The 24,860-nt window shown below is 38.4% G+C and overlaps 2 protein-coding genes across 4 annotated transcripts in view; one reads left to right on the forward strand and one right to left on the reverse strand.

Moving 5' to 3' along the window:
* CCT8 (chaperonin containing TCP1 subunit 8) overlaps window positions 1–24,860 on the forward strand; it is a 336,809-nt gene that overhangs the window by 200,057 nt on the left and 111,892 nt on the right. The gene's annotated exons all lie outside the window — the stretch shown is intronic.
* Window positions 19,427–24,860, reverse strand: part of BACH1 (BTB domain and CNC homolog 1) — a 31,128-nt gene continuing 25,694 nt past the window's right edge. Inside the window, exon 5 of one of the 2 annotated variants that reach the window (XM_069785262.1) lies at window positions 19,427–22,970. In XM_069785262.1, the coding sequence (XP_069641363.1) occupies window positions 22,515–22,970 (456 nt within the window). In that variant the 3' untranslated portion in view covers window positions 19,427–22,514. The remainder of the gene's footprint in view (window positions 22,971–24,860) is intronic. The other variant, XM_069785263.1, reaches the window with a different exon arrangement.

Below are 24,860 nucleotides of genomic sequence, written 5' to 3' on the forward strand. Positions count from 1 at the left end.
CTAATAAGAACTACACTTGTAAACTGCTTTTTGAAGAAGGAACTCAAAGTCTTTTCTTTCATTGCTCCACTGGCCCACTGTGGCCAAGCCCACAGTGGAGGAGAGCTCAGGGAAGGGAAAAAAAACCAAAAACAAACACACACCCCCTCCCCTCAACCCAACAATGAGCTCAGGAATAATGTATCACAAAGAAGGCTAAACTTATCTCAACATCAGGAAGACTGGAGGGCAACCTCGGTCTTAGGTAAGACAACTGCACCAGTGAGTCATTAGGGTCCCTGAGACAATTAACAAAGAGCAATGACTTCCTCAGCCAGCCAGTCCAGCGTGGGGCAGGGAGCGCGTACATGGCTCAGCCCAACAGACAGTATAAAAACTGGACAACTAATAAAGCACGTTTGAAGAGGACAATGATTTGAGCTGGCTTCAACCCATGTATTCCTTCCCAGTGTCCAGGGATGCCCAGTGTGATGCCAGTAAGCATACAGAGACTGGTAATGGGAATCACGTTTGTATTGTGATTCAGCTGTGTATTGCAATTGCTATGTTATGCTTCTGTTGTGATTTCAGTACATTGCTGTATCACTCTGCTAAACTAAAATCCCATATAACACCAAATAAACCAAATAAGTAATTTAACATTAAGTAAATTTGGCAATAAATAAAATTTGATAATAAGTAAATTTGATATAAAACTCTCTTCATTTGGAATATCTAAAAGAACCTGGGCAGAGAGTATTTGACTCTGACATCCACTGTCCAAGTTTATTCTTCAGAAATGTAACCTGTAATTTTTGTGTCTTCATAGTCCGTATTGTAGACGAAGCTTTGTGACAACCCAATGTAACATGTAAAGCTCACACATACGGATTTCAAAACAACATGCAAATTACTATCAGTCAGAAGCATCCACATGTGTGAATGAAGAGAGCTATATAAATTATAGTAATTTCTGAATAGACATGATAACTATGATCCTACTTTTTTTTTTTTTAATTCAAATTAATCGATTTATTTTATTCTTAAGTTCAAACACACAGGAGACCATGGACCACACTGCAGCACTTTTTCTGCCTCAGAATACTCAGGATAAAACTGAGCCTCCAGCTACCCCTCAGTGTTGAGCATCAACTGACACAGCCTTATGGCACTGTTCATGGTTATGCCTTAGCCTTAGCAGCATCTCCTCTGTTTTGAAATAATGAGACAAAGCCGCATTGTTAATTGTGAGGAAGTAACGTCATGATAAATTTCCTACACACAACATGGCATGTCTACACCAGAAACAGTAAGAACATAAAAGCAGCTACACAGCGTCAGACCAAGAGCCCATAAAATATATTGTCTCCAACGGTGGCCATAAGCAGATGCTGGGGAGAAGAGTGCACAAACATACATGATGCTTCTCCTAATAAGCTCTCAATAAACTCCCTCCCATTACTTGAAGCTAAGAAACTTCCCAATCTAGATGCGGTTATACAGTAGACTTCCACAGTGAGTTACTTTTTCAAGCACTTGTCCACGCTCTCTTTCAGCCTGTGTAACATTTTAGCACCTATACATAACATTTGAACAAGAAGACCAAGCCATCCATTAAGTGGAGACCCACCTCTTGTTTGTTTTGAACTTGCTCCCTGCTAGCTTCATTTGATGGCCCACAGAAAAGATGTTGAACAGTCTCTGACCTCCCCGTGCTAGTCATCATCCTGTAGGACATCTGTAACGTCATCGTGGGGCCTCCTTGCCCACTACTCATGTGGGAGCCATTCCCACTTTTGATCCTTACAAGCAAGGCTCAGGGATGACCAGCCAATTTGTGCTATTCTTTTCTCAATTAGCTTTTAATTGTAGCTTGTTTCCTCTGGTGCCTCTCAATGATTTACCTTAATTGTCAGATGATAAATTGAATGTCCTTGTCACACTGGCGCTGAAAGGACACTGTGGTGTGGACCAGAGGTGGGGTCTTAGTCCTAGCCTGAGACAGAAAGTAGGGTTAGGGCTAGGGTTAGGGTTAATTAGGGTTAGGGCTGAGCCAAAGAGATGTGTGGTTGGAGTGGGGCTGGAACTGGGCAGGCCAAGTCACAGTGGTGATGTTGGTTGTTCAGGGACAACCAATACAGTTAAGCAGAGACATCTGGTGACTCCAGTCTCTGAAGGAGCTGCAGGATTCCTCAGTCTCTACCCATTGATACAGTAAAGATTTTAGAGCAGAAATACAGAGACCATCTCAGGTCTTGCTTGTTCTGAATTGATTCCTCAGCTGAGTAAGGATGGATAGCAAGGTATGGTCAGATAAACCCCAACCTCTGAACACCCTTTTTAGAAGGCAACTTTCCCTTCAGCAGGCCAACACGCCAGGAGTCCAGCTGTTTCTCTGGAGAGAGGCACACCGGTGTTTCTTCATCACTCACCATGACAGCCGTATCAGAGTGTATTGAACATGTGTTGCTGGTAACAGGCAGGACCTAATCCTGATGTGATCAGGATCTTGCCAAAAGTTGAGAGTTTAACCTCACCCAGACTGATTTTCTGGCATTTGTTCATCTGCTTGTTTCAGTTGCTACGTAAAATTTCTATCTGTTCATGCTGCAATGATACAGGCCTGATAAAGAAAAGAATGCATTTGAAATGACAAGTCAAACAGATGTAAAACTAAAAGCAGCACCTAAAGGGCCTAAATGCTTGCAGGTGATTTAAGAGTATATGAAGACAGTATATCAGAGACTTCGAATATAAGCATACTGTGTATCAAAAATGACTCTGAAATGATTCCTGAAAATGCTGGTGTGGTCAAGCAACAGAATAAAGAAAGTTATTAATAGTAAAAAGGCAGCCTTCCAGAAGTGGAAGCCATGTCCAAACAAGGAAAATAGAGAAGAGCATTAACTTTAGCTAGTTAAATATAAAGCCATAATAAGAAAAACACTGCAGACAATTTTTTTGAAATTTTTTCAGACTTTTCGTATCTGGAAAATCAACCAGCCTGGAGAGCCTAGAAATGAAACAGATGTAAGAAAAACACACCAGGAAGTTAAAGCCAGAGCAGAAACGCTAGATCAATTCTTTACATCTATTTTCATCACGGGAAGAGTTGAGTCGCCTGCTTCGGCTTCTAGCCATAAAGTCAGCTTGCGAAGATGCTAAATAGAAGCATCAGTAGAAAAGTTGTAGAATAAATAGATAAAACAAACAGTAACAATTCATGAGGACAAGACAGTTTTTGCTGAGGTCTTAAGGATCTCAAATATTAATTCTTGAAGTAGTTAAGTGTGGTGTGTCTCCTACCGCATGAGCATCAGAGAAAAGGAGAGTGATGACAACCTCTGAAAAGAGCTATGGGAAGATGTAAGGAACTGCAGTTTAGTAATCCTGCTACCTGTACAGACCGGATTGGTTGAGATTGTTACAGGGGAAGAATTAAAAGAAACTTTAGTGGTATGATGAGAAGGGGCGGTATGACCAGAGCAGGGAAGTTACAAACCTGTTAGAGTTCCTCAAAGGGTTGCCACACATGTGGCTGTGAGTGAACTGTATTTGGGGTTCCAAAATGGGTTTGTGTAATACTACCTGAACAAAGCTCTTTGTAAGAAATTGGTCCTCTTATGGATTAATATGAGGTTAAGAGATGGGAAATAAAAGGCAGGAATACATTAGTAGCCTTCACCATAAAGGAAGTTGCCACATGGGTCCCTTTACAGATGAGAGAGAAGCCACCTCTGTATTCAACACACTCATAAATTATCTGGAAAAGAAAGTGAACTATAGGATAAAGATTGCTGATGATAATAATTCAGCACAGTAAAAAGATAAAATGGACTATGAAGAGTTGCAGAAGGAGACTGAGCAGCTGGATTGTAAAATAGGCAGATTAAATTCAATGTTCTTAAAGCACAGTGATGCATACAGGGAAAAACAACCTTAATTAACCATACACACTAATGAGCTCTAAACTAGCTGTGTATCACTAAGAAAAAAAATCCAGACCCATAGTGAATAGGTTTTTGGAAATAGCTCTGTGCTCAGTGGTGGTCAAAACAATGAACAGAAGGTTAGAAAAGATTAGGAATAGAGAATAAAACAGAAAGCTTTCTTTACTGATCTATAAATACACATCTTAAACAAGGTATGCAGTTCTGATTACCATATCTGAAAATGAATACACAGCAGAACTTAGGAGGTAAAGTGAAGAGTGACAAAATGCAAAATGTGAATAAGAAACCTGTTATTCTTCCTTTTTCATAATATGAACACTTTAGGGTATCAGAAGAATTGGTCAGGCAGAAGATTTAAAAGCAAAACAAGAGGAATTTTTTGGGGGGGGGGGGGTGTACTTCAACAGTGACACTCACTAGCATGTCAAGTGTACACTTTGTCTGAAAAACAAAAGGAACACTAAACCATTAAAGAGAAAAATTCAAACGCAATCTTGGGCTCAGGAAACCCAGAGCCTGCAGATCACTGGGAGGAAATAACAGGGGAAGGATGACACTGTTTTTGTCCAAAGTGATTTTGCCACTGTCAGAAAGTGCACCCACAGCCAGATGGGCCCACAGACAGGCAGTATCACTGTTCCTACACTCTACATTTTGAAAAAGAAAAAGTCCACCAAATGGCAGGAACAAATTTGCACAAAATGGTAGGAGTCAGCTGCATCCCAGCTTTACCAGGCCGTGAATAAATTTACCCAAACTCTGCCCTTTATCTGCTTACCCCTGAGATGAATTTGCCAGTATAATTTTCAGGAGATGGAGTTTGTTGTGAATGCCTTACCTGCCATGATTGTTGTGGGTTGGAAATCACATTCTCCCATTTCCATTTCTGTCTGTAACTTGAATACCAGTAAGTGAAACCATGACCAGGGGAAATTCAGATATAAAATAACTGTAAGTCTGCCAGGAGCAGGATGCCAAGAAATTCATAAGCAATGACTGTTTTCCCTCCTTCATGATTCTCCTTGTACTTCTGCATTCATTTTTCACCATCTTTACTGAAAAGGCACATATTAAGTTCTTTCAGAAAACCTAGCTAATGTGAATTTTATTTGGTGAATAAAAGCATTTTCAGGTTGTATGCAGTATGTCCAAAACAAATGAGTTCAGTAGGCAGTTTCCAAAAAGATGGTGGAAAACTATTACAAGGAGAAAAATTAACTTTTTTTCAAAGCCCAGGAATTTATCCCTTGTCTTCCACCATTCTGAAGAATATTTCTGAAAGATACTAGGTACTGACAACAGTATAGTATGTTCACATAACTTGTATAGCAGTATTTTTCAGTGTCCCTTAATAAAGGCAAGAGCCTTAGAAATGATCACAAGTTACAGAGCAGATAGGGGAGAGTCCTTATTAATATACAAATGAAGATACTATATTTCAATATTAACAAAATTTTTAATTTGCCTTTTTCAAAAAAAGATGTAATTTAGCATATAATTTTGATGTTTTGGATAAGACATTCTGCAAAAGTATATAGGAAAGTTAAAATGTGGATTCAAAAAGCTGCATTGTTGTTCTTAACTCTTGCAAAAAATTGTAAGTCTTAAGATGAAAATTTTGGAATAGATCACTTGACATACTATCTCACAAGAGGGAATAACTTCATATTACAGCTTTAATTAGTACAGCATTTAGTAACGTTATTAAGTTATCTTTTGTGGTTACAATCCTGGAAAGCATAATCTTAATGTAGCTGAGACATCCCAAATTCTATAAATAAAAAATGGAAAGGACCTAATTTATTATACTGAAAACCAGGGGAACATTTACTTTAATGCATTACAGCATGAGCTTTAAATAACATTTATGACAGTTTGTAAAATTTATTACCAAAGTAGTTATTTGCATTAGCAGATTCCTGGGTATAATCACTCTCCAGACTTCCGCCCTCCCTGTCTCAGGTTTTCACTAATTTCAGCTGAAATGATTCATGGTTCCAAAAAGAAGTGAAGATCAATTATGGACTTCTAAAACTCATTTTCAGATAGCCGATGGTGACAACCATATTAGCCTCATCTAATTCTAGTTACTCATTACATTTTCCTTCCTCCTGGATCTTTGGAATCAATCAGCTGAAATGTACAAAGGAAGTGGGACATATTTACTTCTTGGGACTCATAGGAATAGTCTATAATTATCCGAGTGACTAAGACCTTTTTTCTAAACCAGCCACATTTACTAAGCTTTAATGCATTTCGTGACAGTGCATAATACAGACCAGTACATTCTGCTGGAGTATAAACTGCAGGTCACAAAAAAATGTAGGGTTCCTAGATTAACTGGGACATGAGTATAAAAAAAGAAAAAGTCAAAGAAGGATCTAGGTGAAATGAGCTCTAAAGACAAGACAATAGCTGGTTTTATGCCGAGAGCACAAAACTGCAGGGAGAATAACATTGTTGACTGAAGGACATCAAATCAGGGTTCAGGGAAGCTTTGCACTAATCCTGTGTTGTAATGACAGCTTAAAAATTTGGTACTTTGATGAGTTCTGAGATTGACTTAAACCTCTTTAATTTGGCTTGCTGGTATTTAATCTTTTAACTTTGCATTCTTAATCAAAACTCAAAGCAGATCTTTAATCTTGTATGTATAAAATGGAAGATTAGAGGACCCTGACCTGCCTCTGGTAGACAGCTGTTTGCTTCCCCTTTTCCTTCTCCTTCTCACGGTAATAGCAAGTGAGAGTAATTTCAAACCTGTAGGAAGGTCTTAGGACAAAAGGGAAAGTACATAAATATTCTCTGACAGAGAAGAGTCGGGACTCTTCTCTCTGTTCAGTGAAGAATTAAAATCCATCAGAATCTCTGCATGTGTTTCTTCTAAAACATTGTTAATGTGATGGGAAAATAATTCTGTTTTGGCCAGATTCCTCACTGAAGCAGGAGGCTATATTCAGATTTCCTTTCCCCCTAGAACATGTGAGACATCTACAGGCTTCAGTGCCTGCTCAGGTTTAATAACACACAATATGCAAGACAAGAGTGAGTCAACAAAATGCTTTGTACAAAGCTAGGAATTGTCTTTACTGGTAAAAAATAAACCTGTGAGGATACTTCTACCAAACATGGCTGGGTTTATTGTAAATTCTTTGCGGTAGGGAGTTTTTTTAAATGAGAAATGCATACAGCGACCCCTTTAAACCTCTTTAGTATTTGAAAAAGAGCTTGGTGGCGTTAAGTCAGGGCACCTTAGATGGCCCCAGCTGCAGGGACCTCACAGCGGGGTCTTATGGGAACTAACAGAGGACTTTGAACCAGCACTTCAGCAAACATGCAAGGCATCACAAGGTGCTCCTTTCCTCTTTCCAGGTGTTTCTAGTCACCTGGACCACCCATGCAACCTCCAGTGCCAGAGTGTTTGAAGAGGCAGAGTAAAGACCCTGGACCCAAGTCCTTTGGGCAGAAGGCTAGAGGCTTCCAAGGCCACCCGGCTGCTCTTCCCTGTGACCAAACTAGTAATCCATCTCACTTTGCCACAGCAAGACGGCCCCACTCCAGGGTTTTGTCTCAGACTTGGCATGAGGAGAAGGATCATTGTGGTACAGGTGATTTAATAAGTCCAAAAGCAAGCGCATACCAGGCATTGCTAATTGCAGGAGAGATATGGGATAAAAGGGCAAGTCACCTCTCTTCTTTTGTGAACTTCATTTATTCCCCCTACGTCAAGTTCCCTGTCTTGTATAGATAACTCCACGCATCTGAGTTGTCTGACAAAACAGTTGTTGATTTTCACTGCATGTAGCTGAGCTGAAGTCATTTAATGTCATGAAAATCTTAATCAGCTGCATTAGAAGAGCAATCTTGATTTCACAATTCATTTTAAATTCCTTGCATTTTCCATCATAGTCCTTTATTGTTAGTGATGGTTATCCTGGTTTATCTGTTCCTGAATTATTCAAAATACTTAAATAGAGGCAAAGTCTATGGAAAAGTCATTTCCTGAAGTTCAGTAAGAGTTTTGAACTATTTTCAACTTAGTTTGATGCCAGTGAACTAGAATTAAACTTTTCTTAATCTGGATTCTTTCCTTAAAGAGCACATACGGCTGGATAGAATAGCAAAAATTATCTGGGGTTTTATTTAGAGAAGAAGGGAAAGTTCAAAAAGAAAAAGACATTTTCTATACAGACCAGGAAATAAATACAGGAAAAAATTCCTCAGTGAATAAAAAGAATGTTTCCAGTATAGCTTCTGACATTATTTTTATGCAGGGCATTTTTAAGTGTAATGTCAAGTGTAAATGTTATTCATATAATCCAAGGGTTAAGATGAGATCTTCCTCCCTCCCTTGAGGAAGATAGCTCAGGATTAAGAAACTTTTTAGAAACAACCTTGACCAACGCAGGTAAGATCTTTCTCCACCGCCTTCCCTAATGAAAGCATATACAGCTCCACTTAATAATCTCCATATTTAGCAAGAGGTCTATTACTCTCACCAAAATTGTAAGATTTATTTTTTCTTGTAGTGGCTCCTGTCACAAATCTTGGTCTTTGAAAGAAACAAGAAAAACTACTGTGAACAACAAGGAAGATCTTTAATCCTCAAGTTTAATATTGGAATGGAAAAAGAATTCAGCAAAAACAGAAGTTGGTCGTTCAGCTTTTTAGAAGTTACAATTGCTGTTTGACTATGTGAGAAATTAAGAAGTTGAAGTGTTCTGTAAATATTCAGAAGTGTTTCCACATCCTTCTTATGATTTCTAGAAGCATTATCAGTGAAGTCAGTAAACCATCATGTGATCAGGCAGTCCCAAATAGGACCAAACAACAGCTGCTATTAAAAGTTTTTTATTTATTAGCTGTTTGGACGCTGTTACTTACCTACTGGTTTTTTTCTTAATTCAGATGAAAAGTATAGCTTGTCATGCCAAATTTTTAGTAACTTTTTCTCAGCGTCATTACACTCACACAAAATACAATATTAAAAAACAATAAATCAGTGGCTGCACATACACAAGTCGTTGCAAACACATGCAATTTCTGCAGTGTGCTCAAGTAAAACAGACTGGTCACCTGAAACTTGATGGAGAAAGAAAAGAAAGTGCCAGCCACCAAGAAACCAGCCTAACGTCAGTCACCCCCTTCCTTTCTCCTCGGTCAGAATTGGCAGGAGTCTTTCACCTTCAACTTCTGAAACAAGACATTTTCTTGGATTCGAGTTCTACTATTACAAACATATTCAATATTAGGTGATTCTTCCTGGCTGTGGCTGTCATCTACACTTCCATATAGGTTTCGTTACAAAGAGGAAGGGGGAAAGAGTGAGAAAACATATCTTTGTTCCACTCCCTTTTAACTTCAAACCAAATAACTCTTTGAATTAGGCTTTCAGTGATATTTACAGTTAGACTAAAGGATTGGACTCACCCATTTCAAATGACTGTATGAACTTTCCTTCTCTCTACCTATTTCCTATCTGAAAGTCTACATTAAAATAGATCAAATTATTATAATTTTTTTTTATTTTTGTTTCTTCCTCTAGACATGATGCTATGCACAGCCAACAGAGAGTAGTAGAAGGAGGAAGTCAAGAACTGAACCATGGGATTGCTCCCCACAGTCTTGCTATGCTCAAATTCAGCCAAGAACCTTGCAGATAGGGATGGTGAGGGTCAAACTTAGAGCTGCAGCACAGCTTCCAGGCCCAGCTGACAATCTTTAAGGTATGTTAGATATACGAGCACTGTCTGGACACTAGAGCAGCCTCAAGTACTGGAACAGCCTGCTTATAGGCTTAGTTTACTAATATATACAATGGGGCAAATATTTACTGTTTCTGCAACACTGTTGTTAAAATCCATTTGCTAACATTTGAAACAACTAGTAACATTAACCTGCTATCCAAAATGCCCAACTGGAAGAAGACTCTACTTTTTAAGTGTTCAATTCAATATAGATTTATTTGAAGAACATCTGAGAAATGTAAAGCCAGGAGACTTAATCTGCTCTTCACATTAGGTTTTATTCCATTGTCTAATACCTTCAAAATATTTGAAGCTCACAGTTACTATAATGAATAAAGCTTTAACTAAACTAAATTACCTATGATTTTTCAGATTTTCTTTTGGTTTTTCTAGCTATGCCAAGAAGGCTTTTGAAGAACAGTCACAGGGTGACTAGAAGTGCCCACTGTCCTGGTTTCAGCTGGGATGGAGTTAACTGTCTTCCTAGTAGCTGGTATGGTGCTATGTTTTGAGTTCAGTATGAGAAGAATGTTGATAACACTGATGTTTGCAGTTGTTGCTAAGTAGTGTTTAGTCTAAACTCAAGGACTTTTCAGCTTCTCATGCCCAGCCAGCGAGAAAGCTGGAGGGGCACAAGAAGTTGGCACAGGACAGAGCCAGGGCACCTGACCCAAACTGGCCAACGGGGTATTCCATACCATGTGACATCATGCCCAATATATAAACTGGGCAAAGTTGGCCTGGGGGGATCGCTGCTCGGGGACTAACTGGGCGTTGATCAGCGGGTGGTGAGAAATTGCCCTGCGCATCATTTGTAAATTCCAATCCTTTTATTATTACTGTTGTCATTTTATTAGTGTTATCATTACCATTATTAGTTTCTTCTTTTCTGTTCTATTAAACCGTTCTTATCTCAATCCACGAGTTTTACTTCTCTTCCCGATTTTCTCCCCCATCCCACTGGGTGGGGGGGAAGTGAGTGAGCAGCTGCGTGGTGCTTAGCTGCTGGCTGGGGTTAAACCACGACACCCACTTACCTCATCCAACTAACACAGATGTCTATGGGCTGTCTGGATGTGCCCATCAATTCCATTTGGCCTGATGCTGGACTACGGGTGTACTAACTTATCAGAGCTGTGGATGTGCACTTGGATGAAAGCACCATCCAGTAGCTACTGAGGCCTGCTTCCAAGCTCACCATCTGGATAGGCAAGAAGTCTGGTTTCAAAGCTAGCTTTACAATAGCCTTTAAAATGCAACACCAAAATGATCCATGTCAAATTATACAACACAAGAACTACTTCCTTTTTGCATTTTGTAGGTTCCCCTATTTTCAACCTTATTTCCTTATTCATTTTTCCTGAATTAAGAATTCTTGTTTCCCCTCACAAACTTGTTTTGATTCTTCTGATTTATTTACTGACTGCAGTGAGTAGGTTTCCTGCCTATTTGTTTCACCAGTATGATAATTCCCAATTTTGCTTGGTTAGCTATTGGCTTTCTTCTAATACATAAAGGGTGCTTTGTTGTCCAGTGCTTTAAAATGTCGTCGTTTAATCTGAAGTTCCCATTGCCCAAGTTAATCTGATTCCTGGAATGAGAAGTCTTCAGGGAGAAACAGCACCAAGCCCTTAAACTATACTACCTACATCCACTTCCAGCCTTCCCTGAGTGAAGCTGGAGAGCTGCCAAGGCTTTCAGTACCATCATTTAAAGTTATCTTTCCCAATTTTGCTAGGTTGACTAGTGGCTTTCCGTTGCAATGTCTAAAGGGTGCTTTGACGTCCAGTGCTATAACAACCCTTCTTTTAATCATGCCTCCACTTCAAGTGTAGTAGTAAGTGCCATCAGGTATATAAGACATCACATGAGCCTAACAGATACGACATATGGGAGATCCACATACCTAAAATGGTACTGAACACCTACCTTTAGGCAACCAAATCCCTCTGCCAGCATCACTGATGGCACCAGCAAAATTAATCACAATCACAGGTAGTTTACCTTGGAGTTTACTAGGCATCTAGTCAGATAGGGATATTTCTGTGCAGCAATCAAACCACTTATTGCAATTACTGTCCTGAGAGTGAGCCCCGTTCCTCTGAGTTTCTTCACCCCTGGAAGAACACAGAATTTGAAAGCGTATCCACTGAGCTTTTCATGCTAGCCTTAGTTCATTCAGTATATCTCAACAACAGGAATCCTTGCCAGCTAGCAGGATGCTTCAGTTCGTCTTCATACTCATTTTGCAATTTTGTTACGAAGCTTGTTATAACCTCCATTTTTGTGCCCTACTGCCAGACCCACTGATATTGCAGCCACCTTACACTACTTAGGCATGAGACAGGTCAAGCCTCAGAGCAGAGCTGAAGAAACTACCTGACTTTATGATTTCCATGCTAGCATCCTTCGACAGAAGAGAGCTGAAACCCACCCATCGTGTGCACCAGGGGACCAGGTGAGAGGTGACAACAACTCCATGCCATTACAGAGCAGATCTGGCCTCAACAAGCAGAGGGATTTCAAAGAAGCCCGTGAATTTTGGCCACAGCGACGACTGCTGGCTTCGCTGCTTCAGATTATCTGTGGAGGAGGTAAAGGCTGGGGATGCTGAAGCTGTAGCTCTTGAGCTACACACACGATTTGCCCTGCCACGGTAGTTTATCCATTTAGATCCCCGACTGCTCAGTGTTAATGCTGAAGACAGTGGGAATAATGGAACATAACACAAAAGCACTTATTTTGATGACCACCATTTAGTAAAAAATAGTAATGTACCATACCTAGCCTAATTTACAGTTTAGGGTTACAGTTGTAAAAACCTCAAATGATTAAGCCACCATTTTAAAAATTGTGTGGGATGAGTCATAACTAATATTACATCACTTTTTCATGTGTTTTACTTCCTATCTGAATAGCACAAAATAAGTTTTGAAGGGGATAAAAATAGCAGAAGAAAATCAGCAAAAGCACAAGACTTCTCTTAAGTCTTGCAAAATAGTTTTCTGATTTGTAAAAAAAATAAATCGTAAGTCACATTCTGGTGAACAGAGAGGAGAGTATTGGCCTGGATCCTACTAATTCATGGGCTTGACTGGCTGATGCTGCAGGATGATGGTCCTGCAGCACACATAGGATTAGGATTCTACTTTTGTATGACTAGTCACAAATTGGGAGGAAGAGAAAGGCAAAAAGGACACTAGAAAATCAGGAAACTTGTGCAAAGGGTGTTCTTTGTTTTTTTTCCTTTGTTAGCTAGCTCACAACATTGAAGCAAGGTCTGTGATCTAGCTGACTTCTGTCAGCATCCCATCAGTGATTCTGAACATAAAGGAAGTTGCAGTGCCAAGACATCAAATTTACTCATCAGCATTGCTCAGTCTGACTTGAGATTTAAAGGGAAAATTAAAACCACCATTGCTTATGAATAATTTGACTTTTAAAGTATTTTTGCAAGTATTCATAAATGCATCAGCTGGAGTGACTATGTCTCCAGCTGCTGCAACTTGTTTTCTAATGGGAGAACAAAATCCAAGAATCGTTTTTTTAAGATATGAACTTAGCATACATAGCTACAATGCGTTCAGCACTGACATGACTATTTTCAAGCAATAGGCCACCTGTAGAAGATGGCTATGAATGAACAATTTCGACAATGCGATGCCTCCTGCAACAGTATGTGAGATCATGTTTCTCCCTGAGGTATTTTCCCTGGAAGAATTTGCACATCAAAAAGTTGTTACGCCAAAATGCCAACCCCAAACAGCAGCTGTTGGATCTCTAAGCCTCAGCCTCAAATCACCGCTCCTTTGGGAAACAAACCCAAACTCCCAACAATGCACAGCAGCTGGGTTCTCGGCATAACATTTTTTTTTGATTGATAGATTTCCTAAATTTGTGAGCAAGCAAGCAAAATCTCAGCCATAAGAATATCTCTGAAAGTATTGGAACAACCGCATGGCAAGCACTTCAGTTGCAGCATTGAGCCTCCCTCCCCCCAGTTTATTTTTTCCCCATTAAGAGCTCCGGAGGGTAAAACAGTCAACAAAGAATATTTCTGGGATCAGATACCAGATATTCAGATCAACATAATAGGAAAAGAATAAAGAAGGATTAATACCCTGTCTTGTTTTATTGCTTGGTTTCATCAATGTTTCAGGCTGTATTTTCAGAGTTTTATAGTCCAGTGTTAAATATATTCTCTGGGCTGAAGTATAACCATTTGATTTTAAGATGGGGCAGAAATAATTTTTGACAGCTCAAAGGATTTTTGTAAGCTATTTTTGAGATGGGAATTATACACAGGTCATTTTCCATTACTAAGAAAAAGCATTTGAAATGCTTGGAAATTTCTCATAACTGTAAATTAATAGGGGAATATATCAGCTTTGAAATACAGATTTTCTTTTTATGACATCTGTATATTCTTGCTTTTAATATTTGCATTTTAATACATCAAGAACAAAGACTTTTCTACATATTGTTCAAACAAAAAGCTGTTTTCCAGTTTTGCTTGTTATTCTTCAAGCAAATTAATATCCCTAAAAGCTCCTTTATTATTGTGTCTATAGGAAGAGTTATATAAAAGCTAACTATTTTTGGTAATATCATGGCAGAAAATTTTGCCATATACAAATGAACTAACAACTTTGGGTTTTTGAAGCTGATGTGGGAAAAAAGGATATGGGAGAAGTTACTGTTAGCATCTGTGTGTTCCTGAGTTTTCAAGTATTTTATCTATATAAGCAATTGAGAACTACACAAAGCTTCAGCCTATGACTGAAATACTAGCTTGTAACTTCCTCTTCTTCTTCAATATACACTCTTAGGCTTAACCTAGCATACTGACATCAGCGTGAATGATACTACTATAGTTTCTCAGCAAAATAATTAAACGTAGGCATCTATTTTATCTCAACTAATTCTCCTTTCCCCTTTCTTTGTGGGCAGCGTTACATGGCATCAACTGAGAACTGCAGTTGATGCTCTGCAAAATGCATAAAAGCAAATCTTTTCTTCCAAAGCTTGGTTTGTTTATACCAAACACTTGGTATCACCTCGTACCATTTGGCTTGCTTGAAAACAGCCTTTTTCTTCTTCAGAATAGCACCCAGGAAGAAGAGAGTCCACCAAGAAGGGGGGAAAGAGGGAACAGAATCATCCCCTACTTTGTTTGTGGAAATTACCTCCCAGTACCTTGCTGCGCAGTATGCACAAACTGGCAAGATCATAATTTCTTGACCACAAACTATGGATGCTATTAGATCAAGTTTCTTAAAGCAAAGTCATATGATTTAGAACATAGCAGCTTGATTTTTAAACCATAATCTATTTCTGTCTATATTTAAAAGGCCCAGTGCTGGCACAGAATTTAAAACCCTCGTCTTTCAGAAAACATGTAATGTAAACTCCTTGAACTAATAGCAAATTAAATATTAAAAAGTTGCTAAAAGGCTGTTAGGTGAGGCCCAAGGCAAATTTCAACGTACTCTCCAACTTAGGTATAGTCATGATGCATCGGGAAATATTTTGTTAATTATTTTTACCGTTGTTCTCATTTCTGTCTTGAATTCAAGTCCGTTAAGATAAAATATACTTCAAGAATGAAAAGTTACGGGCAGAATGTACGCTTTTGGAATTCAGACCTGAATTCAACAGAACATCAGTAATCACTATGCTGCAGTTGCATCACTAATCTGTTGAAATTAATAAGGTGAGTGTTAATTTGCAGGTTGAAAAGCTAGATGTTGAAATCTATCTTGTGAATTTATTTTTTAAAAAATAATTTAGTTTTTCACGAGTTTTCCAGGTTTTTTAAACCAAGAAATGCCGATTTAGTTGCTCTCACTTTGAGCAGCAGTAATGCAGGCAGGACGCAGTGTGATGCTGCCATCTATAGTTTAAAGACGAAAACAGACTGCACAGTTCGAATTACAAAAGCAGCCACTGGATCGGTAGGATTTGTAGAAAAAAGATGAGCGATGGAGAGAGGTGCACAGCCACATTTGTGTGCTCACATTCCAGCTCAGTGAGCAAGACTGAGGGCCTTATTTAAGCATCAGCAAGACCTCTGTAAGGAGTCCTGGGCTGGACTAAGTCGTAGCTGGCTGCCGTTCTCGCCACCACCCCCATCCCAGATCAACAGATCTTTTTGATGAAAAGGTATCTGTCTACAACATGGGCACAAATGAAAGAAAAAGCACCAGTACATCAGCACTCTTGAAAAATCAAGTTTTTACGTAACTGTATGAAATAGAGATTTGGGAATCTATATTACACTGGCAAGACCCTCACTAGCCCTTAATTTCAAGGCAGGTATTAGCAGCTTGGAAGAAAAAAGTTACAGAAACAGAATCTTCGCACCCCAAATTATTCAGGCATCAAGGTTCTTCTGTATTCAAAGGGGCTCTTCATAAACTTATATCCTTTTGCAGAAATGTGAGTTTTTAAAAAGTGAAAATTGTGATAAATTTCCATGAAAGGAAACCTAGAAACCTGTTTTCCTGTTAAGAAAATAATGGAAAAGTCTTTTTTTAATATGGAAATCCTGTAAATTACCAATTTCTGTCTCCCAGAGTCTGACACTGCCTGGTTTTATTTCCTTTGGTGGTGGTTTGTTTGTTTGTTTGGGTTCTTTTAATTAAAAAACTGAGAGAACAAACACAGAAGTTGCTTGTTTAATTTGGTTCCAACTGAAATCCCAAAAGCAGATGACACTCTTCTGATGTCCTCTATTGGCATTACAAATACATTCATTTTGACCTTCTAACTTTGGAACACTATGAAATCACTGATAAATCAGTTTTTCATTAGCAAAAAATACACAAAATACACGAAGTCTTAAATTACTACTAGAACCTATAAAAACTTATTGATAGTTTTCACCTGTATCTTCATTTTTCATACATCTATAGATACATAGAAAGCTGGAAGCTCTTTACCGGCTGTAGCACTAGGAAAAGCTTCTCACCAGCTGACAGGGGAAAGAAATCACTACACACACACAATACTTTTATCTGATAACTGCAGTTCAAGACTGTCTACAAGCGTATATTCAGCTTCTAGTGAACTTTATAAGCATAACCTCAAGACTTCCTAGTGAATATTGACCATGCAACGTGGCCTCCTCTGCTTGACATTGCCAGAAAGAAGTATTGTATCAGCTGTCCTGCTCCTCAGTTTCCTCTCAAAACCAGATCCAAATGCAGTCAGGAAAACAATGACACATGCGTTAACTCCTATATGGATGGCACAGCTTAAAGAATGCTCCAGGTACTCCATGACGTGTGTCAATCCCGCTGTCTAGCAGCTACTAGCATTTCTAATGAGTTCAGGGAAATTATTTTTCTTTATATATATATATATACACATAATATTTACTGCTCAGTACACTAGCTGGTAATAGCATCTTTAAGTGGGAGGCAATATTGGCAATATATTATAGAATAAGTAAACCTACTATTTAGACAATATAATCCACCACCAAACAGATTTATGTTGTCATAGTCTAAAGCTGGTTTTACCTTCCTACAGTCATGCTATCCCTCCTCATAGCCCAGAATGCCTATCTAATGAAGTGTTTTGTAGGTCGCAAGTCAAAACAACATCCTAAAACTAAAATGAGCTTATAGTTTATATTCTACTTTGCAAATCCTGTTATTGGGATACCTCACATCCCTTAATCAAAATCTCCTTGGAACAGAGACTATATGTACATGTGCTTACAATACCTAGTATACATGAAACTTTTTTTTTAATACCATTATTAGAAAGCTACACTGTATTCTGAATGAGCATTATTACAAATATTTCTTCCACTTTTCTTCAAAACAGTGGAGAAGGGATAGAAAAGTAAAAAATACCTTCTCTACTCTAAACTAGAAGAAAATTGGGTTCTAGCATGCGTTCCTGACAAGTTCTATCCTGAATCTTTCCTGCCTCAACAGGAAAATAAGCACTTCTCATTCTTTATTTTTAAACCTGTTTTAAACCTTTATTTTAAACCTAAAAAGACAAAACATTTCCCAGCAACAAATGCCATTACCTAGATCTTCAGACATCACCTTGTTCGCAACAGAAGTGTTTGTTTAAACATATTGTTCATTTCTAAAGCTTCAATCTCTGAGGTGAACACTGCTTTCCCTGTCCCATCCCAGTTATCTAAGGGTGGGGGAAAAAAATGGTTGCTAGTGTCCACAATCTGTCAGATTAATATTTGCAATTCAGAAAGATTAAAAATAGTAATAAAAAAGCTGAAGTGCAGTGTATACAAATTTAAGAGGCCTGGAGAGCATAACACATGCTTAAATAGGCTTTTACAATATTCATGAAGTCTCTCTTATTCAAACCTCTGCTAAAACAGTTCATTTTCCCTTCTTTTTTACCTTTACTTCTGTCCACAAAAATTCAACTGGTAGAAAGTCTTAATGTACCAATATTAAAATGCTCCTTTATACATGCTAGTGAATTGCAGCTGTGTGCTTTTGAGGCTCATTCTTTTTAAGAACAAAAACAAAACAAAGAAGAAATCGATATGCAAACAATAGAATATCAAACAGGTATAAGGGTCCAGCTTCTATTTCAGTGCCAAAAAAGGAACAATATTCACTTTGCTCTGTAAAGATCAACTATTTTGTTCACGCTTTGTCAGAAGAGTATTATAGAAATTTGTTCCAAAACTGCTTCAGTTAAAGCAGGTGCTTTTACCTTCTTTTCCACTTCTAGAGAAATTTTGCTATTTCACTTTAAGCAAGTTTCACTTAGCTTGGTCACACTCAGATAAAAATCCAGAGCTCACATAAAGGGTGCCAATTATCAGCAGTTCCTCATTTCTTACTTCCTAAAAATGACTCAGAGGCAGAACTAATTGTCCAGTACTGATCTCTGGCGTATGTACTTTACAGCTTTCATTGCCCTTTTTTCTTGCTGAATATTAAGAGGAGTTTAAACATATCACATACTTCTGCATCAAGATTTTAAGTTTCCTCAAAGAGGAACCACACTAACATTCTTGTGCAAGCTAACATCTTGGTTCTTAAAGTCAAGAAATGCAAAACATGCTAACTAAATCCAAGTGACTACAAATTCAAAGAACAAAACTGTCCTGGAGAAAGAGATAGCTTTTATTGCCTTATCAATTATAAGCAGCAAGTTGAACCTTATGATCAATGACCTTGCTTTCCAGCATTTTCACCCCACACTCCCCGTTTTAACTTTTAACAAAGGGTCTGCTGGTGGGATCAAGTACCTTCAGACTTAACAGCGTCAAATGCGCAGGTTCCAAAAAGTTTAAATGAAGGAAGACTCCTAATGAAAAGCTTTTTGAGCAAGGTAAAACACAATACTAAAAGGCTAGATCCAGTATTACAGTTTACTGTTTCAGAAGTACAGACGGCGATTAGGATAAATGCAGTTTCTCAGAGGGTAACTTTTCTGCAATCCTTCTCATTATTTAAAAGGACCCAACAGATCTACAATTACAAAGATACTTCTTGAGAAGCTTAATAAACATACATATCACTACAACTTCCCCTGATAAACCTCAGTCTCATGCACTGATCTATGTGATGCAGGGAATCATCACCTCCAAATTTTTTCTAGACCCCAAAACCCTACAATATCCCATTAATCAGCCACCTACCTCCTCTCTCCCTTAAAATAATAATTAAAAAAATTAAAAAAAATAAATCAATATCAAAGTTCCCAAGAAAAGAAAGCTCACTGAAACAGAAGAGGACACAAAAAAGCCAAATAAACTCACAGGAAATTTATTCCAACTCAGTAATATTTGCTACTGTGTGTATTATTCAGGAACTTATAAATTATATAGACTACTTTGCTACTGTTTTCAGAAATGTTTTAGTAGTACTACATAAGTGAATAATGCACCAGTAAAGACTTTCACTGCAAAAGATTTGTACAAAAAAAGAAAAGCCTTTGTAGAAAGGATAGTGGTTTTTATTGTAGTCTTAGAAAATACTGAATTATGAAAGATACAAAATCAACTGTTGTAATTATCTGTTTATTTTACAATCTGTATGCCATCATACTCTTATGGCTTTAAGATAGTCCGTCAAAAGTATTTTAAAACATGCTTTAACAAAGTATTTTACAATTTCAAAATCGAGTATTTCTTTACTGAAAAAAAACAAAACAACCCAAACTCCAAAACATTTACCTGAGAATTCTGTATCATAAAATTGTCATTCATTCTTAACTTTTGCAAGTTGATGATATAGGCTATAGAAGTCAACATGCAACTTGTAGGTCTACTGTGTTAAATAAATATTTTAAAAATTTAGACACAGCTGGTTAGGCAAAAACCTACCCTCAAACTTCATCAAGTTCATCATGGGTTTAAAAACATGACATGAATTTTATCATATGTCAATGATAGCGATGATTTCTGCGCTGGAAGCCCTGCACCATTTGCTGGGTGGAATTCAGACCCTGGCTGATCACCAGACTGCAGCAGTGGAGCACAACTCTTTGGTAGATATTCTGGCCTCTGAACTTGGTAACCACTGACCCGGTTTTCCAACATCCATAGTGAAGTGTGTCAGGTGTTTGGGCCACTGGATATGTTTAAGCTCCCAGTCGGTCATTCTCTACATACATGCTCCATGCCTTTGTAACAAACATTTAACCCAAGGAATTCCATTTCAGAGTATGGGTACTATTAGGACAATGCTTTAATGCCGTTATCCACGTCATTGCAGAATATCACCAGCTTTAAAAGTGATATTGCTTATGGGCAGTACAGAGGTTTGGGGCTTTCTGTTTTGTTTTTGATTGTTTCTTGTTGGTTTGCTTTTTAAATAAAATGGAGACTTAGGAGCAAAACACTGCCCAGGGTGGCAGCACAGAAGAGAGGCAGTATTAAATTAACCAGGCATATACAGACGCCGGAGAAAAAACCCAGAGAGCTTCACAAGTAATACATATACAGGATCAACATATATAAATGATAGTCATTTAAAAGAATTTCAACTCAATTATCTGAAAATATACCCAAAGCAGTAGAACTCTCATGATGTCTGCCATATAGTATTTATTTCTGAATTTCAATTACTGCAAGCACTGTGATTTATACAAGCTATGCTCCATTAACATAAATTTTCTCCTTAAAAAGGTAATGATATATGATGAAAATCCAAGGATATCACTAGAGATTTAAATCAACTTTCAATCCCATAGGTGAGGTAGTGTAGTCACTTATATTACGTGCTGGTTATGAGAAGTACTGTTGAAATCTGTCAAATTTTAAATGTTTGTTTTAAATAAGTGGCTTAATAGTCTTAATAGATTTATTAATGCTATGTTACCTATGGGGGGTGGTGGGAGAAGAGCCTTGCCAAGAACAAGTTTTGTCTCACTGCAAGATAAAACTGCAAAGCAGTATTTACAACAGTCCTTTGCTTAGTTGCTGCCTACTGTACATGCACACAAAAGACACAAAAAGCTAATATACACTCTGAGGTAGGAAATGAAGAATTCCACTGGCTTGTACAAGATTCTTCATGTTTTGTAAACCAGCAAAACCAAAGTTTTCTGTGGTGAGGTTCAATACTTAGTTCTGGTGTGAGAATAACATGTAAGTAACAAAGCATCGTTGGCATACAATATGCATCTACTGCCAAGTAAAAATCTAAAAAATGGGGATTATTTTTAGTGGCTGAATTTCTCCTTCACAAAGTAAATAAAGGAAATCCCTCCAGCTCATTTCCTTATTATAGCTTCTATATGTTTATGCTTATAGCACAAGCCATTGAAAATGTATTATCGGTTTAGCCATAAAAGTATCCTGAAGACTAAAATTCTGAAATAGATCTTCACTGGTCCCAATGATCAGAGAACAAATACATTTGTAGATTACTTTAGGCAATCAGGCACTGAAATCGACAAATTTGGTGCCTGAATACCTCAAAAAAAATCTGTCCTTAAAACTTTCACAATACTTTGATTCCAACTTACCACAAACAGCAGCAAGCTTGAAGGTGCTAGGACAAGTCACAATACAGCAATGAATTTTAACAAGCATATGGCATTCAGATGCCAGAGGATCCAATGCACACTAATCAAAGAATTGCATCAATTTCAAACTTCTGCATTTCCCAGTATGTTGTTATTCCTCCCACAAAATTTAGAGAAGAGAGCGGTATGCTGCAGCACCTCCGCTGTTCCACTTGTCTTAACTACATACTGGAGAGCTAAGACAAAGGCATATATTTCAATAAAAGCTGGCTCTGGCACAGGAATGGGAACAGCAGGAAGCAATGAGCTGTTCCAGAGAGCACTTGCCAGAATCTCCTCATACTGTCATGTCATCCTAACCCATCTACAAAATAAACATTTACAGAGCTATATAAGTTCCCTAAGGTTTGTCTACCAGGAAAAAATAAATCTTGAAGAGATAAGAATTCCATGTATAGAAGTCATTGTGCATAAACACCTGTTAGGAGGCTTTTCTTGAGATGCAGAGTGGCATTAGGTACTGTGGCATAAATCAGAGTGAAGGCTGCTCTATACCCGAATGAAAGCTTTCTGACAAATAAATATCTGTGCACAGAGTTTATACTTTCCAACAACTTTCCTGAACTCTCCTTAGCATCACCACACAGGAAAAGCTCCAGGGCTGACACATACAAATTACACTCTAGAACTACACAGAGCAAACCCAAAGCTTGCCAAGTAATATAATGACCATGCCATTGTCAATGTAGTTTTGTAAGATGAAGTTTCATCTTCTCTTTCACTTACTAAGTTACTTTACAATAATGCTCGATCTCACTTTTAGTTGCAATGTTGAGAGGCTGGCAATAGGAAGAGAACTGATTCACTCATCTGTAGTGCATTTGTCAGTCATTTGCTGACAGAAGTCTGTGATACCACCGCTCTGTCCACACTGTTCCACAAGTGAAGTTTTCTCTAATGTTCTTACAGAAACTGGATGCAGTTCTTGTACTTGATCATATGTTGCATCACACACACTTTTCACACACTGGTAACAAGAACTCTGCTCGCTTGTAGATGTAACACCTGAAAGACCATCTGCTAACTTTATACACGCTGGTATCGCAAGCTCAGATGGAGCCGTTCGTTCTCTCTCCGGGAATAAAAATGAAAGCGGACAATCTGAGGAGGAATATTTTGCAAGTATTTGTATTTGCTCGTGACTCAAAGCTGCTTCCTTACACACCTGCTGGCAAAGTCCAGTCAGATTCTGCTTCGTCTCACCCAGAGTTGACAAAATGTGGTTTCTTTCCTTCAGCAAGTTCTCCTTCTCATTTTGCTGCAAGAAGAAAAATAGCCTTTTAGTCTGCATTCTAACACAAAACCTATAGTTTGTTATGTTCCTAATAAAGCTAAAACAAGACTGTAAATAATCTGGTCTGCTGAGAGAGAAGTCATTTGGCAATAAGAAGGTAAACACTGACACAATCAAATGCCTCTCAAAAGGACAATCCTAACCTCTCTTGAAGTGTTATCAACTCAGCTATTTGAAGTGATTTTTCAGACATACAACTTTTTCAAAACTCGTGCTGGCAGCCAAAAAGTAATTTGTAGTTATTTAATAAATGAAACCTAGCTTCACTTACTGCAAGTATTCCTGAAACACTAATTCTACAGGGTAACATTTAAGCCATTACCACTGGTTTAACAAAACATTAAGCAAAGCAGTCTTCATAGAGATTTATATTTTAAAAGTTAAATGTTGAAAACCAGACATCATGTTTTCACTATTGATACTGCTCTGCTAAATAAAATAAATTCAATTCTTAAGTGCTAAGTGCACTGTAGAACAAACAATGGAGTTAAGAAGAGTTTCTAAAGTAAATAGAAAACATAGGAAAATTAAAGAAATAAAACATGCTAAAATTGTAAACAAAGTATTTTCTCCGGAAATGCAGCACTTCGGTCTGTTTCAAGGCATGGACTAGAACACTGGAAGTTAAAGTAGAGTGACAGAGAAATGACAGTTTAATGAATTGAAGAGACAAGAACAGAGGTGCCACTAAGTAGGTAACCTACTACTGGAACAGGAGAATACCAGCTGAATGCTGTGGTGGTGCAGCCTCCCCCAGGCCTCTCTGAGATCTCAGGATAAGCCATGCATGCTTTGGGAAAACCTCCCATTGTGCTGTTACCTTGGTTGCAAGTACAGAGACTTCTGGGCTCTGGGCTCTTTGGCCACACCTGAGCCATCTGCTCCCTGAACTGTATATCAGAATGACTCAGCACAAATTGTAGCCAGAATGTAAAATAGTGACCAAAGCCAATCATCTCGAGACCCTATAAATAGCGATCCAAGGCGAGACCTTTTGAGCTCTCCGGGACTGCAGCAGGCTGTGTGACCCAGCTGGGAAGCCTCTCAGGGTACATTTCACAAGGACTGAAGGACTGTCTGTCGACGATTTCACGAGGACTTAAAGGCCTGTTTTTGTGAGGTTTACTGAACGTCTGTTGATGAATGCCAACACATAAAAGTGAGTAATTTATGAAACTCACAAAAGGGAAATTTTAATCATAGGTTAACCTCTGTGTAGTTTTGTTCAGAACTGTTTTATCTGTGCATGTGCATTTGCAGTTTGGTTTGGAACTATTTGCCTGTCTCTGTGATTTGGAACTGTTTTCTCTGTCTGTGCGTGTGATTTGATTTAACCTCCATCTGTGCGCAACCCTGCTGTAAGTGCCAGGTGATCCTTGCCATTTTCGAATCTTTAAGTCGCAAATTTGATTGTAACAAATTCCATCAAATCACTGTTAAAATTATACAACTTAATCTTGCGATCTATCTCAAAATATTAATAAATCCTAAACTGCTGCTAAACCAAAGCTGTGTAACAATCTCATTCACAACAAATGCTTTGAGTTTTATTTACACAGCAAACAGGCTTAAGAGTGGCAGACACCATTCAGACATGAAATAAGATTGTCCTTGCTCTGAAGAGCTTACAATCTAGCAGCTATGTAATGCAAAAGGATTTTCCAAACACAGGGCAGTGTATTGGGTTTGTGTGGCAAGGTTGTGGTAGCGGGGCAGGTGGTGGTGGTGGTGGTGTTACAGAGGTGGCTTCCGTGAGAAGCTGCTGGAAGCTTCCCCTATGTCGAAAGAGCCAATACCAGCCAGCTCCAAGATGGACCCACTGCTGGCCAAGGCCAAGCCCATCAGCTACAGTGG

Source organism: Haliaeetus albicilla, chromosome 6, assembly GCF_947461875.1.
Source record: "Haliaeetus albicilla chromosome 6, bHalAlb1.1, whole genome shotgun sequence".
Classification (NCBI taxonomy): domain Eukaryota; kingdom Metazoa; phylum Chordata; class Aves; order Accipitriformes; family Accipitridae; genus Haliaeetus; species Haliaeetus albicilla.